The sequence below is a fragment of the Gossypium raimondii genome, chromosome 5 (assembly GCF_025698545.1).
Source record: "Gossypium raimondii isolate GPD5lz chromosome 5, ASM2569854v1, whole genome shotgun sequence".
NCBI classification, from domain to species: Eukaryota; Viridiplantae; Streptophyta; class Magnoliopsida; order Malvales; family Malvaceae; genus Gossypium; species Gossypium raimondii.
In genome coordinates, this window is record NC_068569.1 from 11,632,766 (window position 1) to 11,649,968 (window position 17,203).

At 36.8% G+C, this 17,203-nt stretch overlaps 5 protein-coding genes and 1 long non-coding RNA gene across 8 annotated transcripts; 3 read left to right on the plus strand and 3 right to left on the minus strand.

Annotated features, from left to right (window-relative positions):
- Positions 1-28: 28 nt before the first annotated feature.
- Positions 29-5,747, minus strand: LOC105769357 (protein NARROW LEAF 1). Of its 2 annotated transcripts, none has more exons than XM_012589938.2 (6): positions 5,505-5,747; positions 4,133-4,578; positions 3,720-3,863; positions 2,024-2,264; positions 1,290-1,790; positions 29-875 (listed from the first exon to the last, which is right to left on the minus strand). In XM_012589938.2, the coding sequence occupies exons 1-6, from the start codon at positions 5,563-5,565 to the stop codon at positions 457-459; spliced, it is 1,812 nt and encodes a 603-aa protein (XP_012445392.1). In that variant the 5' UTR covers positions 5,566-5,747; the 3' UTR covers positions 29-456. The 2 variants fall into 2 exon arrangements, with proteins under 2 accessions (XP_012445392.1, XP_012445395.1); XM_012589941.2 differs by having other exon boundaries at positions 4,133-4,638.
- On the plus strand, positions 804-1,502 carry LOC128041244 (uncharacterized). Its single transcript, XR_008195965.1, has 2 exons — positions 804-953; positions 1,250-1,502. It is a non-coding gene; the product is annotated as an uncharacterized LOC128041244 (long non-coding RNA).
- A 1,311-nt stretch (positions 5,748-7,058) lies between the features above and the next one.
- LOC105768973 (hypothetical protein) lies at positions 7,059-7,704 on the plus strand. Its single transcript, XM_012589286.2, has one exon. The coding sequence runs from the start codon at positions 7,234-7,236 to the stop codon at positions 7,507-7,509; it is 276 nt and encodes a 91-aa protein (XP_012444740.1). The 5' UTR covers positions 7,059-7,233; the 3' UTR covers positions 7,510-7,704.
- Positions 7,705-7,851: 147 nt separating this feature from the next.
- On the minus strand, positions 7,852-10,606 carry LOC105768971 (uncharacterized). Of its 2 annotated transcripts, none has more exons than XM_012589281.2 (6): positions 10,440-10,606; positions 9,495-9,719; positions 9,226-9,402; positions 8,892-9,116; positions 8,654-8,782; positions 7,852-8,437 (listed from the first exon to the last, which is right to left on the minus strand). In XM_012589281.2, exons 1-6 carry the CDS (start codon positions 10,512-10,514, stop codon positions 8,204-8,206), a joined length of 1,065 nt encoding a protein of 354 aa, XP_012444735.1. In that variant the 5' UTR covers positions 10,515-10,606; the 3' UTR covers positions 7,852-8,203. The 2 variants fall into 2 exon arrangements, with proteins under 2 accessions (XP_012444735.1, XP_012444737.1); XM_012589283.2 differs by lacking the exon at positions 10,440-10,606 and adding an exon at positions 10,311-10,388.
- Positions 10,607-11,245: 639 nt separating this feature from the next.
- Positions 11,246-13,889, minus strand: LOC105768970 (pentatricopeptide repeat-containing protein At4g19890). The gene has a single exon (XM_012589280.2). It carries the CDS (start codon positions 13,664-13,666, stop codon positions 11,588-11,590), a length of 2,079 nt encoding a protein of 692 aa, XP_012444734.1. The 5' UTR covers positions 13,667-13,889; the 3' UTR covers positions 11,246-11,587.
- A 1,916-nt stretch (positions 13,890-15,805) lies between these two features.
- Positions 15,806-17,111, plus strand: LOC105768972 (protein EXORDIUM-like 7). Its single transcript, XM_012589285.2, has one exon. The coding sequence runs from the start codon at positions 15,859-15,861 to the stop codon at positions 16,855-16,857; it is 999 nt and encodes a 332-aa protein (XP_012444739.1). The 5' UTR covers positions 15,806-15,858; the 3' UTR covers positions 16,858-17,111.
- The last annotated feature ends 92 nt before the right edge of the window (positions 17,112-17,203 follow it).

Here is a 17,203-nt window from a genome sequence, read left to right on the forward strand (position 1 = left end):
GACTAAATTTTATCATAACAAAGAGGAATGGGGAACCCAAGTGCTATCACCAAGTTGTAGATTCATCAAAAACATATTGTTTCCATGTTTTTCATTCTTGATAGCTGTCCATACTCCCACTTTCGGAGTGCTTTATGGTACACCAATTCGACACAGTAACATGAATCAAAGAAAAATATAGCCAAGGTGCTACTACCGCCTAACCATTATTTCTTTTTTCCCACTAAGACCGTATAATGCATACATGTAAACCTAGCATGGTGTTAGGGGGAAAATGACATAATTCCCCCAGGTAACCTCGAACTCCTTCATGCGGTCCGATACTTACAGTTTTCTTTCATACATATAATAATCAGGAAAGCACACAAATTTTAAGCAACAGAAATAATTGTGTGACCTGATTTTGATAGGATGATATATCTCCAAGCAAATTGCCTCTACTCCATTATTCTCACTTCAAGTCTTTGATGCTACAGAATATTTTCTTCGTTTTGGTTCCGGCTCTCCTAACTGCAGTGAGACATAAATCTCCTCATCTGATCCATTCCTTAATGCTGAAAGATTTCTAGATTCCACATTTCCATTTCCCTGTTGGTTATTAACGGGAGACCTTCCGTTGGAACTAGGGATAAATTGATGTTCCACATTAGAGCCTGCTTCAACCCTATCTTCAGCTCTATGTTCGGTACACATGATTGGTAGCACAAGCCCTTGCCAGGACTTGTCTTCAGTCAGAACTTGCTGGATATTTAAATTAATTGGCTCCAAGTTTTCTTCAATCCTATCCTTGGATGGAACCCGGACCAGAGGAGAAGACTCCCCAACCGTAGAATCCATCCCAGCTGCGGAAGCATTTCTTTGATCTTGCACTGCAGCTGTGTCAGTAATGAAGACAAATAGATAGCGTCAATGCCGCAGTTCAAGACCAGATGCAAAAAATATTAACCATAAAGGTACAAGAGACCTTTTCCCCACTTCTTATCTTTTTCTATTTACACTTCATTTTGCTTGATAGTGAGACATTCTACCTAAATTACCGCATATCTAAAGTCCCTAAATAATAAATGATATGAAGGAAAAGTAAGGGATATAACACCAGTACTCAAAAGTGAAATAAACCTTTCACACTAAAATACCGCTTGATTAATATTTTCATTATCATTCAGTGAATGTTGGAGTCTATATACTTTTTAACCTTTACAGCCATTGGAAATGGAACTCCCATTTCAACATGTAATTTGCTTGGCAGGAACTATAGTTTGCAGCACGATTGTTTTGAGAATACATACCTTGAAGCCCCTCATTGGTTGTGATGAGATCAAGTTCAAGGAGGTCTAGAAGACGTCCAAGATCAACTCCGCTAGTCCAATTTTCTGGGGGTTGGCCAACTTTGAGTTTCAACCGACCCCTGTTAGCAGTCCCACCCCAAATGATCCCAACAGGCTGTGGCTTCTCCCCATTCTGACCCTTTAATAGTATGAGGCTTCCACTGTCTCCTTCAAGGTCAAAAGTCTGCTGGTTCTCGCCAACTACAAGGAAATCAGTAAAAAAACAGATCCCTTTCTCATCATTGTACTCTAAAGCATATGCCATTATTGTCCCAATGGTCAAGCCGGAGCTTCTTCCCACTTTGACGACTTGCCTCCCAATGAGACTGCTGATTGGAGATTGCAAGTCTATGATATGGACATCACAGATCTGACCTATGCCTTTTATAGTTGTAGTTACATTGTTCATATTGAAATCATCAGCAAACGGAATAAAAGCCCCATCTGCCCGCACAAATGTTTCTGCAGGAGGACCAAACCGTAATGGGCATGTAAGGGAGTCAGGACGCAATGAAAAATGCATTAGTACCAATGTAAAGTTAAACATAGCATCCTTCAGGATTATGAAACCTGATAAATCTTTGATGAAATTGATCGTAGCATCCTGATACGAGTTCAATTTCTATCATTTATTTTTGCTTAAATTTTCTAACGCAATGATTAACGGCAGAAAAATAAAATTAGAACTGCATTACCTGGATTTATACCAGCAAAGATTCCATACCAAAGGTCATCGGTGATAAATGAGGTTGCCCGCTCTACGGCACCAAGGTAAACTCCAGGCCCAAGGTTGGGCGGTAAAGGATGAAACATCTTCTGATTTGGGTAGTCCAAGTCAACTGCAACATGCCGATTTGTAAGAAAACCTACCTGCCGATTTCCTGTTCGGCTCCTCACAATAGCACCCAGTGTTCCATATGTCTCTTGGCTGGCAACCTACATGTGCAAGGAGGAACTGAGTGCAAGACAAGTAAAGAGTTATATCAACATTTCTCAAGAAGTCCAGGGCAGAGTATGAGAGGGAAAAAGCCATTTTTTCATCTAAAGGATTTGGGATGGAGTTCGAAAAGGAACTGTACACATGATGCCAGCAAAAAGATACCAAGCAAATCTAGAATGAGAACTCAAGCTTGAAGTTGTCGAAATGTCTCCACATCTAAGACGGAGAGATAGATGATTGATTCAGTGACAGTTGTAGCATAAATAAATCATTAACAAAGCATACCACCTTCAACACTTCATTAATATTTGCAGTAGAAAACAGGTAACTCTGAAATCAAGTTTCTAGCAAAATGTTGTCAAAAAACCCACAGTTAACCTTTTACATACTGCCATATTCATTATCAAGCTGACAACTTCAACTGTGCAGCAAGATGTAAAGCGAAATGAATTAAAGCATCGGATAGTCATAGAGAATCATTCAAATGGCTATTAGAATTTTTTAAGGCAACAAAAGAGGAAGTGACTATTTAAGAACGAGTCTTTCCCCATAACAATATTCGGACAGCAAGCAAATATGCTAGGGACTAGAATATGAGATTGCATGGCATTAGAAAAATTTCCATCAAGTGGTTGAAAAGATTCAACATGTCAGAAAAGGACTCTTTGCCAATGTATAGTTATTACCAAAATGACGATGCAGGTAATATGGATGATACAATACAGGGCAGAAATTCAGAAAAAGACTACGAGGAAAGTTCTACCATGCCACTCTTCATGGTATTCCAACAGAATAGCTCCTTAAACTTATTCTCGAGACCACTTTTTGCAGAATTTCTCACAATATTGTTCATACTATGGTCAAAAGAATACCAAAACTTTATCTACTCTCATTATTCTTTACATTGTTATGGATAGTTGAGAAGGATTTAGTTTTTACAATTCAATGACCAGTATGATAAGAGCCAAGAGCAATACGTATAAGATTGTGAGTTTTCAACATTAACATCAGCATATATGTAAGAATAATGCAAGCATAAGAAGAAAGCGTGTGAATTAGAAATTTTAAGGATCATGGTGGCTTGGTTAGTACGAGCACCACCAGGACTCTAAAGTTTTGTCCCAGAGAAAAAAAAAAGTTACTGCAACAAAATTACTATTCTGAAGATGATAAACTCAATACTTCATATTTACAAACATTAGCAGTAATATGCTATCAGATACTTAGGAATGGTAAAAAAAATGTTGTGATCAAGAAACCATAAACGAATAAAATGCTTGCAATTGTTCATCCCACAAGGAAACAATGTTAACCACATACTTGAAGACATTAAGATACAATAAAATCATAAATACCTTTTCTTCATTTAATAAATCTATATATTTAAGCACTGAATGTCTTTGAGTGCCCATCAAATCACCAAGTTGTACATACATAATAAGAACAATTACCTGTGAACCAGAACCAATGACTGGATCACTTCCCCTAAAGCCATCTACAAGCTCAGTATATAATTGCTCTTTTGGAGTTGCAGCAGGTGCACCATAATAAGAAAACTCCACCACATCTACATCACACCACACACCTCCTGGCCCCTGACACAATATTTTAAACAAACATTTTAACTTTCCATGCAACAGATAAGTCTATTCAAGAAAGGTTAGTCATACATTTGAAATTTCTTGATCAGATCTATGCTGTTTAGAAACTTTCAAAACTATCAACAATTCACAACTTTAAATAAATCAAATCTGACATGAAATAGTGAATTTCCCGCAGATATTGTACCACCACATTAGCAGCTATTGATAAGTGAAGCCAAAAAGTGTTTGAAAAATAAGTGAAGCGAAGGGCATAAACTTACCTCAAGAGCAGCAGGTAAGCATTGAAACTGGCTAAGCCATTGCCTGTGAACTTTACGAGCAACAAAGACAAGAATAGCTGGTATATCTGTCAAAACACCCCGTCGAATACGGAACCCAATTGCTGTGCCAAGACTAAACCTGCGCAGCTTTTTACTGTGAAATGCTCTAATGGTCATCAACTCAAGTAAGGTGGTTGCTTGCTGCCCTGATGGTAACCGTCCAAGAGTTTCTGGCAACACACCTTTCTGTAGGTTCCCAAAATAGTTTGCTCTATCTTCTGCCGCATCAATTAATCGACTTGAAGTAGGCCATGAGAAGTAGGCAGCATTGCTCTCGGGATGCTGAGTGCCGGATGCAAAGGGTTGAATAGGTGAAGGACTTGATGAAGGCATATTAACATGGTTGCAGCAATTCCTTTCCAAATCTAAAGCGGATTCCTCTGATTCTGTTGATCCAGAGTTATGAAATCTTAAATCCAATCTGGTCCGCTCCATCGTTCAGCTCTCTTAAACCATATAATTCAATTTGTCTCAAAACTCAGAACATATCTTACTAATATAAAGCAAACCAAACTTAGTTATTCGATTACATGCAATTCTACTGATAATACCAAAAGTGGAAAAATTGATAGTTATTAAGTAGATAAACAATTGTAGTTAAATGGCAAACCAGAACAACTGCAAATGGCAAAAGATCAAATGAAAAAAATAAGAGAGAAATAAGATTCAAGAGCTGTGAACTCTAACCCCTTACAGAGAGAGAATACTAATACAATACAAATCTATGAAATGTTAATCCTAGCTAACTTATTAAATATGGATAGATTCGATAGAACAGATAACTACCCTATAATCAATAATTTACACAAATAAATAAATAAATAGAAACAAAAACAGGACATCATTACATTCAATGTCCAGTGGCCATAGAAGGAGGAAAATCCTTCCAAGAGTGTTTTCAAAACTGAAAGCTAATCCAGATGGAATGATGATATCATCCTCTCCAAGCTGGAAGAGGCATGTAAGAGTGTGAGAGAAAATATGACCAATGGGGATAACAGGTTTGATATCAGCAGAGAGATAAACAATAGCCAAAATAGATACCCTTTTTATTGGAGGATGTTGAAAAGAAGTGAAGCAAAATTTTGAACCTTTCGGATATGGCTATTTTAGGAGTTGAGCAATAATGGACTAATGAAAACCCAGAAAGCTAAAAGGCAACAATTCAACATATTAAATCCCCGGAAATTATTAAAAAAATAATTAAAAACTCAAAAGAAGAGATAAAATATTTGGACAAATTTAGATGCAAACCCAGCAAAAGATATAACCTTTATCGAGAATCCTAAGCATATAGTAAGCTAAAACTCACCTATAAACAATGATGGAGCTGGTATAGAGGACTCCAAGTCAAGCCCTTTGGAGATTTCCATGCTTTAGTGACACTCACTGTGACTGTGTTATTCTATTTGTATCTCCACGAAAAGAAAAAAGAAAAGAGAAGCACTGAATTTAGAAAGATTGAAGCTTTTTTCTTAGTAAAGGAAAGAAAGATGGCTCTAATAAGAGAGAGAAAGAGAAAAGGCCCCAAATATCTGCTAGCTGCTACTTGCTATAGTGTTGTGGCCAAGCAAATATATATTTTTTCTTCTTGTTGTTGTCAATAGCAAAATTTTAAATTAATAAATAGAGATATTACATATTGCATTACGGAATATAGACTTATCTAGGAACTATTCCAATGATGAGATTTTTAATGTGGAAAATATAAATAAAATTGGGAGAAAAAGAAAAGAAAATACCTTTCTTTCTTTCTTTCATTTATTCAGTCTTCATTTCATTGAATGGTGGAAAAGAAAGTGCAAGCATGATAAAGAGAAAATATATAATGGAGGAAGAAATGGGGCAAAGAGTAAAATAACTCTTTTCTCTTTTTTTTTCTTAGACATTGATATTTTTAGAATAATGGAGAAAAAAATAGGGGCCATCCATATTTGCTCCCCAAAAGCAGCACAAATTCTTCTCCGAAATAATTCTAAATCCCACCTATTCATTCATTTTCAGATTTAGGATTTTAGTAGTAATAATCTTTTTTCTTGAATTTCCCTTATTATCATCTTTGATTTTTTTGCTTTTGGTTATTGGGATAGAGATAATTAAAATATATTTGAGGTTATGATTTAAAGGTTGGGTCGTTATCATATAATATAAGATAGAAAATAGATGTAGTGTGGGGGCATATGGGGTCAAATTTGGTGGTTGAAGAAGCCCTCAACATCCCCAATTTATTATTATTGTTTTTATCACTTTTACTTTTTTTTCTCTCTCATTTAATGGGTTTTATCTAAAAGAGATTTTCCATTACTAGCATCATACACTTACTCAGGAGTACAAATTAATTAAGCTTGAATGGACATAAATTAAATTTGCAGAATGTCACCGCATAATTGGCAAAACTAAGGAATTATCAAATTTTATCCTAAAGTTTTATAGAAATCAAATTGCCAAGATTTAAAGTGGAATATAATGCAGCAATAGAATAGAAAAGTTTGTGGGGGGAGAGGACATATTTCAGGTACAGTTCGTTCATGACTTGTAGTATATGATTATTTTTTATTTTGCATCATTGATTAGAAATGGAGGAAGTGAAAGGGTCCATGGAGAAAAGTTCAACATTGCAATTATTGAATCCATGTACCCAATGAAACATATGGATTCCCACCACAATTCACCCATCGCTCATTTTGTGACACCACTCACTTTGAGGCCTTTTTGGTCAAGTCTTTTGCTCCTCATTTCTTCTTCTTTTAATCTTTCTTTTGGATTGGATTAAATTCGCATAATTCTTCGACCTTGTTTTGTTTTTTTTTTTTAATTAATAAATCATTTTTATTTTATTTTATTTTAAAAAGTTTAAAACCTTTTCCTTTATATAATAAAAACTTTTAGTACTAGTTACTACGTGGCACACGCCCTTAGCTTTTGATATATCATCATCATCATCATAAACAATCTTGTGATAAGTGATACCTTTTCTTCCTCTTTTTTTCAATGATTTGGATCTTTTTGATCGAAGCGTGACGCGGTCGCATACAATAAACATGGAAGAAGCCGGCCGCGATCGAACCGGGTGCGAGAATCTCCAGAGGGCGCTAAGCGAGTGCCACCAACGTTTCGGACCTGGTGCGACGCGGGACGCGGCCTGTCGGCACTTGAACCGAGCCCTAGCGGAGTGCTTGGTCTCGTTTGTGTGCCCCGAAGAATCGGAGGCGGTTAGGACACTGTGCGGCAGCGGCGGAACCCGGCTGAAGCGGTCCCAGTGCCAGCAGGCCCAGCTTTCTCTCTCAGTCTGCATTTCTTCTCATCAACCAGATTGAACGATCCTGAGATTCTTTTCCCTTAGGAAATTACCATTTTGACCTCTTTTGAGGAGAAGAGTGATACAAAGTTTGTATTTGTTGGTAAATAACATCAGAATTTTATGGTTTATACACATAGATTATTAACAGTGTGATTACTTCTGAATGGCGTTTATATCATTTCAAATATTGAATTTAGATTACATTTCATCACTTCTGGATAGCTAATAAAGTTTTATCTTTTATTATTTTTCATTTGCATTTCATATATATACGCCTCTCTCTCTCTCTCTCTCTATAGACCACCAAGAATTTTCTGTTCCTCTAAGCTCGAACCACCCAGAACTGGAAAACTTCAGATGTCCATAACTAAGATGAATATTTCATTAGTTTTAATCACCAATGACACTGTAAAACTTTGATTAGATACAAATATATATAATTCCATATACTGCTTGTATGCATATTAAGCTGATTATCAAAGAAAATACTGAAGCGACCATCGTTCCCCTTCCAGGTATTTATTGGTAACTAAAAACAACCTGCCACAATGTAAAAACTAAAAACTTTGATCTACGAGAGTATAACATATAATCGTCTTTTCCAGAATTAATTCATCTTAAATGCAAGGGGAGTTGTCGACCGCAACAGCGAGCATCGGTGCATCATTGAACAAAATAAACAAGAGCTTCTACTATGGGATACATACTTCCTAAGCAGTAAACCGTGCTCGGTCATGAGGAGAAGAATAGTCACTATTTGGGCCAACAGGGATTATCCCGAATGGATTTATAGAAGGGTGGCTACCATAGTAGTGGCGCTTGATGTGTTGCACATTCACCGTGCTGCTCATGCCTGGAATTTGGTAAATGTCCTTGGTATAGTTGTACAAATTCGGGTACTCCCGTAGAAGCTTTTTGTTGCACTTGAAATGTACGACATAGACCTGTTATGAAAACAAACTCGTCATCAATGGGCATGAAACGATTTTATTGCAAAGATGTCAAGGTTTTCCATCTTTTTTTCAAAAAGAAAATCAAAGCTTTTTTCCTTTGCCTCTGTCTGAGTCTCAAGCAATGAACGTTAATGGTCACCATTGAAGGTGTTTTTAGTTTATCTCAAATACATAATATTAGAAAGCTGTACGGGCAAAATGAAATACCTCATCGAATCTTATGAGGGTTACAAACAGTCGAATATCTGCCTCGGTTAGAATGTTTCCACAAAGGTACCGCTGCTTGGAAAGAATCTCCTCACATTGGTCCAAAGCGTCATATAGTTGTTTTACAGCCTGATGGTCCAATGACAATACATGCTTTAGAGAAGAATATAACTCTTTCAAGAATGTAAAGACCGACAAGTCTCACATTGAACCGAAGATAACAACCACATGAAAATACCTCATCATAAGGCTCTTGTTTTCTAGCAAACCCACATTTGTAAACACCGTTATTGATTCCGCTGTATATCCACTCATTCGTCTTGTCAATTTCGGCTCTCAAATGTGGAGGATATAGGTCCACAGCAGGATTCTCAGCTATATCGTTGAATTCGGTATTAAGCATGCGGATTATCTCAGCACTCTCGTTACTAACAATAGTCTTGAACTTCTTGTCCCATAGGACCTATAATATAACAGAAAGCACAAAATAAATTGAAAGAACTTGAACATGGAAATGTAACGGAAAAACAGAATGAGAGCTGGGAGGTGCTTTTAATACTTTATGAACTTACAGGGACTGTGTACTTCCCAGTATAGTTCGTACTTGCAAGCTCGTATAGTTCCCTTATGCTCTTTGCTCCGTTAAAGGGGTTGGGTGCAGCACCTGGCTCTTCTGTATCAGAAGTGGGAAAAACCCATCCCATGTGCTCATCAGTTTCCTTTGTCCTTTCCCATATGGGTTTGACTGACTGGTGAACAATTGAACAACAAAAGATCATTAGCTTTATGACAGATTTAATCAAACTACAAGAGCTTAAAATACATGGCATGATTCACCCACCGTAAAACCAATGGCCTTGTCAAGTCCTTTGACCTTCAAGTATGCAAGACACCTGGAAGCCCAAGGGCAAGCATAAGATACATACAAATGATACCTTCCTGACTCAGGTGGAAACTGAGAACTAGGGTCTCGAGAGATGAAGTTACGAAATGTTGAGGCAGTTCTCATAAAAGCCCCAGAATCTGACATTTCATCCAGTGCAGATCGAGCCATTTGACAAGTACGCTGAAAAAAAAAGCATCATTTCAAAAACTTGTGACTTCTCAAAGTCCAACAAAATCATGCAATCTTCAAGATTCAAATAATAAGCAAGAAGACTTTCTCAACCCCAAAACATAAGTGCGGTCCTTTGTCTTAAATTTCCCATATAAATCTTGTTTATATATTTCTTTCAATGAATTCTCTCTATCCTGTTTCTGTATAATCAAGGAAACTTGACTCATTCAGCTATTAGCTGGAGAGTAAAATATTTACCATGAAATGAAGTTCATCATCATTCAAGGCAATAAATTGAATTTACATATGATGCATCAAGAAAATTTATATATATATATATATATATATATATCAGTTCGAGCAAATAAAGCAAGCCTAAAAATAGAAACCGTTTTTACTCGTAAGACAGGGAGTAAAATTTACTAGATAAAAAGCACATATGGTCTAAATTCCTCAACATGCACCAAAGATTAACTAGTTCTCCTACTGTTTATCCCATTATTAATAACAAACAATATGAATTTGTCAAAAGATTGAATAGAGATATGATAGAAACCCATTATCATCAAAAGAGATCTGAACTAAACAATAACCCATCACCTTTGTTTCTCGGCAGCAAGTTAAAATATTCAAGAGTAGGTAAAGAGACTAACGGAAACGATACAGCGTATAAACTAAAACCCAGAAATATAAAGTCAAGAGAGATCAAAACTAAAGCAGAAGTCTTACCTTGAAAGCAAACAATGAGAGAGTGGAGTTGTTGGTACCGAATAATGACGGGGTTTTGCAAAAGAAAGGGAGCATGGGCTTTTTATAATGGTCCTTTATATTTATGTGTTTCGGGGCTCCTATAAATACCCTTTTATCTTGGTCTTGGCTGCTTAAATTAACAGATGCAATGCATCTGACCTTTGAGGAGGCTAAAACAAATGCTGCTATATATATAATAATATCAGTAGTTGTAACAAAAGCGATGACATCAGAAAAAGCTAAGATCTTTTGGACTTTGACTATATGAGCTGCTAAGACAATTCATTTAGGGGGAAAAAATTATGATGAAACATTGACATCATTCAAGGACAAATCAGTTTTAACATTTATCACTGGGATTTGAGAGGTTTAAAAGAAAGAAAAAGAAACTGTTTTCACACTTTGTCCTCTTCGGATATGTTATGTTTTAATGACTCTAGTTGAATGTTTTTAGTTGTATTTGCGGTTCTTCTCAAGACTCTTTATTGCCACTATTGCAAGATGATGCTAGTGATATGGTTGTATTTCGCACTATTTACTAGTTTTTAATGTCATGTTCTTTTTTCTACCAACAAAAGAACACGATTTAGAGGTTAGAAAGTTTTAAAATGATGATAAGAATTAGAGTATCTTTAAAGGTTTTGCATTGTAAGTGAGCTAGGAATTAATTATTGGACAACTAAAGTTAGTTCCTAGGATGGTAACAATAACAAAGGTTTGCCCCTTTCTTTCCTGGAAACAAAGCCTTCGAATCCTAACATCTTACTAACAGCATCCGCTAAGACTTGAGAGGATAAACAGGGAAATTCATTTTGCCATTCAATGTGATCGATGCAAACTTTTTATTTTTGTTTTCACAAAATAAAGTTATAATAATGCATTCCTCAATACATGAGGAGCACTAAATTATCCAGTAGGCAGGTCCTTTGAATTTTCAGTTGACAGCAGAAATGCCAATGGACGGGAAAGGAACTGAAGAATCTCGAACCACCAAGGAAAAAGGGATCGAAAGATTGACTTCTTTTTGAAAAATTCAGAAAAGGGAACTTCATGTCTTGACACGTTACCTGCTTCAGCAGAAAAGCTTTTGATTGATTACATAGACCATTTGCCCTACAGCCAGGTTGCTAACCAATTCCTTTAGAGATCCTTTCATTCAGGTCAGAGACAAGAGCAAACTTGTCAGTCTCATAACATGCGGTAACGAATGCTGCCAAAGTTACACGATCAACATTGCGATCCTTATCCAATAATCTATGAAAGAATAATGCTGCTATGCCCACTTTCTTCTCACTACAAAGCTTCCTGATCAAGGTGTTAACCGTGCGCATCCAAAGTTTTTTCTCTAGTCTTTCCAACATAACCATGGCAATGGCAGAATCATCTTTTTTGCAATACTCGTAAGCAAGTGTTAACCGAGTTACTTCACATGGAGAGAGCCCCTTATCCATCATAGTCTCATATAACTGGCACGCCTCCTCCAACCTAGACTCTCTGCAAAGTCCACTGATCAATGTTCCGTATGTGATGCTATCTGGTACACAACTGTGGTCACTCATCTTGTTGAAAAACTTGAGCCCCAAGCTTAAGTTTCCGGCTCGGCAGTACCCACTTATCATGGATGTGTAAGTTTCCTTGGTTGGAACCAATCCAAGCCTTAAAGCTTCCTCAAAAAGGTTCTCACTCTCTTTCATTTCCTTTTTCTTGCAGAATGCTGCAATCAATGTGTTATATGAATGCATATCAGGCAGGAGGCCAACTTTAATCATCTTACCAAAAAAGGCCATAGCTAGCTCAGTATTAGCTTGCTTGCACTGCTCAGTAATGAGAATGGTATATGTAACTCTATCAGCTTGCAATCCATGCAGAAGGCCATTTCTAAGCAGTTCATAGGCCTCTTGAACCCTTCCCCTTTTACAGAGACCACAAATAATTGCATTATATGTATATATATTCGGAGTAAAACCTTCTTTGTCCATTACACGCATCAATTCATATGCTCGGTCAAAACTTCCCATTTTGCAATGGCCATTAATAAGAGTGGTATATGTGTTGGTGTTAGGAACCAAACCTTGTTCTTTCATTCTGCTCAATAACATCTCTGACCGATTCAACTTCTCCTCACTGCAATAACCACAGATCATAGAAGTATATGTATGGACATTTGGCTTGTATTTATCACTCCTAACAAGCTTAAGGAACAACCTAAAAGCCTTCTCAGTCCATCCTTTCTTGCAAAGCCCATCGATCAAAGCAGTATGTACATACACATTAGGCTTCCATCCTTCCCTAACCATTTCTTCCAATTTTCCAAAGGCTTGCTTTATACTACCCTTCTCACACAACCCATTAATCAAACAAGAATAGTTAATCAGATTAGGCTTAAATCCCATCTTCACCATCTTATCAAAGTACCAGAGTGCTCGATTTGCAAAACCCTTGTCACAGAACAAACTGATAACCAATGTGCAAGTAGCATTATCAACAATGAACCCTCTTTCCAGCATTTCCTTCAACCACTTATCAACCTCTGAAACCCTCCCCATTCTACAATACCCAACTACCATCAATTTATAACTACAAAAATCCCCACACACACCTCTCTCAGACATTTCATCAAACACTTTCTCCAAATAATCAAGCAACCCCATTTCCAAACCAACCCCCAAGATACAATTAAAGGTTTCAGCATTTAGCTTCAAGCCATGATTTTGCATCTCAAAAACCATCCCAACAGCCTCCTTTAACCTCCCGATTTCAGAAAAATTTCTTACCAGACACTGCATTACTTCATTGGCTCTATCAAAGTTACCGTTTTTAATCAAAGAAGTGGCAGTTACAATGTAAAGCCTCATGAAACGTTTAAATATGTAGATATCAAGTGCCCAGTAAAAGAAACTTAGAGCAACCATGGAACCAGATTCATTTGCCAGAAAAGCAACGATTGAAATGGCTTGTTCATGGGTCAAAGAATAAGGATTGATGTTAAGGTTGAGCCTTGGAGGTGAAAATCTAGAGAAGGCTTGTTGCTGATACGATTCATAGACTTGAGAACAGATTGTTTTAACAAAGGATTGGGTTTCTGATGACGGGAATGGAGATTGGGCATCAATGGGATTTGTGCTAAAATGGAGATAGGATTGGTTGAGAATGAAGAGGGGATTGGGTGATAATCTGGGTTTAATTCCATGCTGCCTGAGAATCATTAGGAAACACCAAAAGAGGGTGATTAGGACAAAGAAAATCAAAACTGCAATTTACAATTCGACGCAGAAACGTTTTACTCGGTGCCAAATCAAAAGCGAAAGTGTATGATTCTATGAAGCCATTGAACTTGACAAAGAAAACTTATTTTAAAAAACTCAAATCGAATTTAAAATATTGGGCTTTGGTTATAATGAAATTTACAGGTTCCTTAATTTGGGCTTCACTTCGTAATTTGTCAGATCCAAAAAATATTTATTCTGACTCTGATTATCTGGTGGCTGAAATCACCATATATATTTTTTAAAGTTATTGTACATCTACAGTTACAAAATAATAAATATATATTATTATAAAATCAAATAAATACAAAATATAGTCAATAAAGAATTGAGAAAATTTTATATATTGTAATTACATACGGTGAAATCCGAAGAAATCAAAACCTCTTCTTTAACCAACATGACAGTGGTTTGGCTGGTTAAGGATGGCTTTGGGGCTGTCTTATAGAGCATTATGGCAGTATGGTTCCGTCGTGGTGGCACTGGCATGCTGACTGATAGATAATGCAGTTATTTTTGTTGGTATAAATTGAATTGACTTGTTGGGAACCCAGCACAACCATTTATTTCTTAGTCTAATATCTCAATTAGTAGCATTTCTTTCTGCAGTTTAAAGTAGTACATTTTTTCCCCCGACACAAAAGGCAATCTGAAACAAAGTTGACAGCCCATGCACCCTTCAACACCTTTACATGTTTCATTTGATTGCTCCTTGATGATCGCCCACACTGCCAAATTATAACCAAAAAATGCTATCCAGAACAGCAAATTAAATGCAGAATTCAACAGCCAACTATACTCAGGAACGTAATTTTTTTTCCTTTTCACAGAAGAAAATGTAATACGATCATGTTCAAATTTGAGTTAAAAGAAGCATATAAATTCATTAAAAAAATTAAAATAAATTGAAGATATTTGTATACGACACATGTATGTATTTCAAGGTTTGAGAAAGTGACCTTAGAAGTGGGAAGGGCTGGTATAAATATATTCTGCTTAAAATGGGCCAAGTTTTATTGGTTTAGTGAGGAAATGGAGGGTTATTTTTCCCATGTTTAGAAATCAATCATCCCCTGTAATTAAGGCATGGGAAATTGAAGGTGGTTATGGGTCCATCCATCACATGCATCTCCTGCCCTTTGCTTTGCATGATTGCAGACTACTACATTGTTTTTTTATCTTTCTTATTCACCATATATATAACTACCAATAATCAAGTGTCACATGGTACTTATGTGAGCTCTCACCTCATCTAACCCAAAACATTAATGGAATTAATTAAAATCCAAATCAACTTGCCTCCTCCACTTTTGTAAAAATGTTCCCATTTTGAATGATCCTTTTAACTCATTCTCTCCCATTTTATATTATTTGGATCCAAATTCAATATTTGAGGGTATGCATTCATCATTTTACACTTTACTTACTGCTCTTCACTCTCCATTTTTCCCTTTAGTTTAATATTGTCAGGAAATACACTCCAAAAATGTAGACAGGTCATTGTCTCTGGACCATCAAAGGTTTGATTGGCCAGCACAAATGGCATTCATTAAAAGAAATTAAAATTCAAACCTTAAAATTATTGGATGTCATTAAAAGTTTGAGGTAGGCATTTATGAAAAAGAAAAATATCATCAAGGTGTCAAGTTGATTATCTTTTTGGATTTTTCTCTCAGTGTTTGGTAGATGAAAGTCATAAAAGATTATAGTGTGTTAAAAGAGGACTGAAAAGCCAAAGATGCAGTAACCACCGTATTAAGTAATAAAAATAGTTTTGTTGTTCATCCAACATTATGCAATTATTTTTTTAGCCCTACACATTTAATTAATACATGTGATTTAAGATTAAAACAAATGAACCTATAATACCAAATATTAATCTATAAAACAAAAAGAAACAACGGATTTGAACATTATTATATTTATAAATGATGATTAAACATTAAATATTGACCATAAAAGTAAGTAATGGAAAAGAGCTGAACTCGGAATCATAAGGATGTAGGCCTCAAGAAAAATAATAAAGAAGAATCTCAACCACCCTCCATTTTCTTTCCTTATATAAGAAATCTGTATTGTCTTTAACCGTCACAAAGCTGCAACATCCAAAGAAACAACAACAGAAAAAAAAAATGGACAAGCTCTCTTGTTATCTTCTCTTGCTATTGTCGTTCTTTTGTTTTCGTTTGGATCTTTCATGGAGTCTAGAAACTAGGTTTAACCGAGCTCCCAATAATCAGGGTTCTTCAGACCTGGCTAACCTTGTGTACCACATGGGTCCAGTCCTTTCATCGCCTATCAAGCTGTACATAATCTGGTATGGTAACTGGAATTCAACCCACCAAGCTACTATTAGGGATTTCTTAAATTCCTTTTCTTCTCCAGCTCTTTCTCCTTCTGTTGCTGATTGGTGGAAAACTGTGAGGCTCTACACCGACCAGACAGGATCCAACATCACTGATAGCCTTTCCCTTTCGGGGGAATTCTTTGATTCAAGACTTTCCAATGGTGTTCGTCTAAATCGTTTATCAATGCAACACATCATCAAAAACGCAGTCACTTCCAAGCCAAGCCCACTGCCTCTCGATCCTCGCAATGGTCTCTATTTGGTGCTGACTTCATCTGATGTCCAGGTTGATGAATTCTGCAGGGCAGTTTGCGGCTTTCATTACTTCTCCTTCCCATCCATTGTTGGTGCCACGGTTCCTTATGCCTGGATTGGTTACAGTGGGACTCAGTGTCCAGGCGTGTGTGCCTATCCATTTGCCCGGCCTTTGGGGGCGCCACCGCCGAGTGCGATGGGAGGTAACGACATCATGCGCCCACCGAATGGAGATGCCGGAGTCGACGGGATGGTTAGTGTTATAGCTCACGAGCTAGCTGAATCGTCGAGTAATCCACTGGTGAATGCATGGTATGCTGGTGATAATCCAATTGCACCGGGTGAAATCGCAGACATGTGCCTCGGTTTGTACGGTTCAGGCGGTGGCGGTGGGTATGTGGGTAAAGTTTCCACGGATGCAGGGGGGAATGGCTACAATGTGAATGGAGTTAAAGGAAGAAGATTTTTGGTTCAATGGGTATGGGATCCTGTGAAAAAAAGATGCTTTGGACCTAATGCCATGGATTAAAAGTGCAGCACGTAAAGCAGTTTAACCTGTTTCTTGCTAGATGGGCAAGATGAAAAGACAGGCCCGCGGAAGCATAACGGAATTGGTCGGCAATGTAATAGAAAGAGTGAGCTACCTTCTTGATAAATATTGTATGTACTTTTAAGAAAAGAGCGACAGGGATGACGATCCTTTGCTTGTATAATTCGCATTTACTTTTCGTGTATGTTAGCAGCACAATTTGAATAAATAAATAACTCTAATTTGGATTTGAATTTATAATTTATGAAAATAATTTTTTATTTGAGAATTAAAATATTTGAAATTTAGGATTTTGAATTAATCCAAATGGGAATATAAATTCATT

Excerpts from the sequence above, each read along its gene's own strand:
- LOC105768971 (XM_012589281.2), bottom strand. The coding sequence starts at position 10,514 with ATGCTCCCTTTCTTTTGCAAAACCCCGTCATTATTCGGTACCAACAAC. Across the intron at positions 9,720-10,439 it reads TCTCATTGTTTGCTTTCAAG|CGTACTTGTCAAATGGCTCG; the intron begins GTAAGACTTCTG and ends TTTTTTTTTCAG. Across the intron at positions 8,438-8,653 it reads CCCTCATAAGATTCGATGAG|GTCTATGTCGTACATTTCAA; the intron begins GTATTTCATTTT and ends TTTTCATAACAG.
- LOC105768972 (XM_012589285.2), top strand. The coding sequence starts at position 15,859 with ATGGACAAGCTCTCTTGTTATCTTCTCTTGCTATTGTCGTTCTTTTGT.
- LOC105769357 (XM_012589938.2), bottom strand. The coding sequence starts at position 5,565 with ATGGAAATCTCCAAAGGGCTTGACTTGGAGTCCTCTATACCAGCTCCA. Across the intron at positions 1,791-2,023 it reads CTTTGCTGGTATAAATCCAG|AAACATTTGTGCGGGCAGAT; the intron begins GTAATGCAGTTC and ends GTCCTCCTGCAG. Across the intron at positions 876-1,289 it reads AACCAATGAGGGGCTTCAAG|CTGCAGTGCAAGATCAAAGA; the intron begins GTATGTATTCTC and ends TTACTGACACAG.
- LOC105768970 (XM_012589280.2), bottom strand. The coding sequence starts at position 13,666 with ATGATTCTCAGGCAGCATGGAATTAAACCCAGATTATCACCCAATCCC.
- LOC105768973 (XM_012589286.2), top strand. The coding sequence starts at position 7,234 with ATGGAAGAAGCCGGCCGCGATCGAACCGGGTGCGAGAATCTCCAGAGG.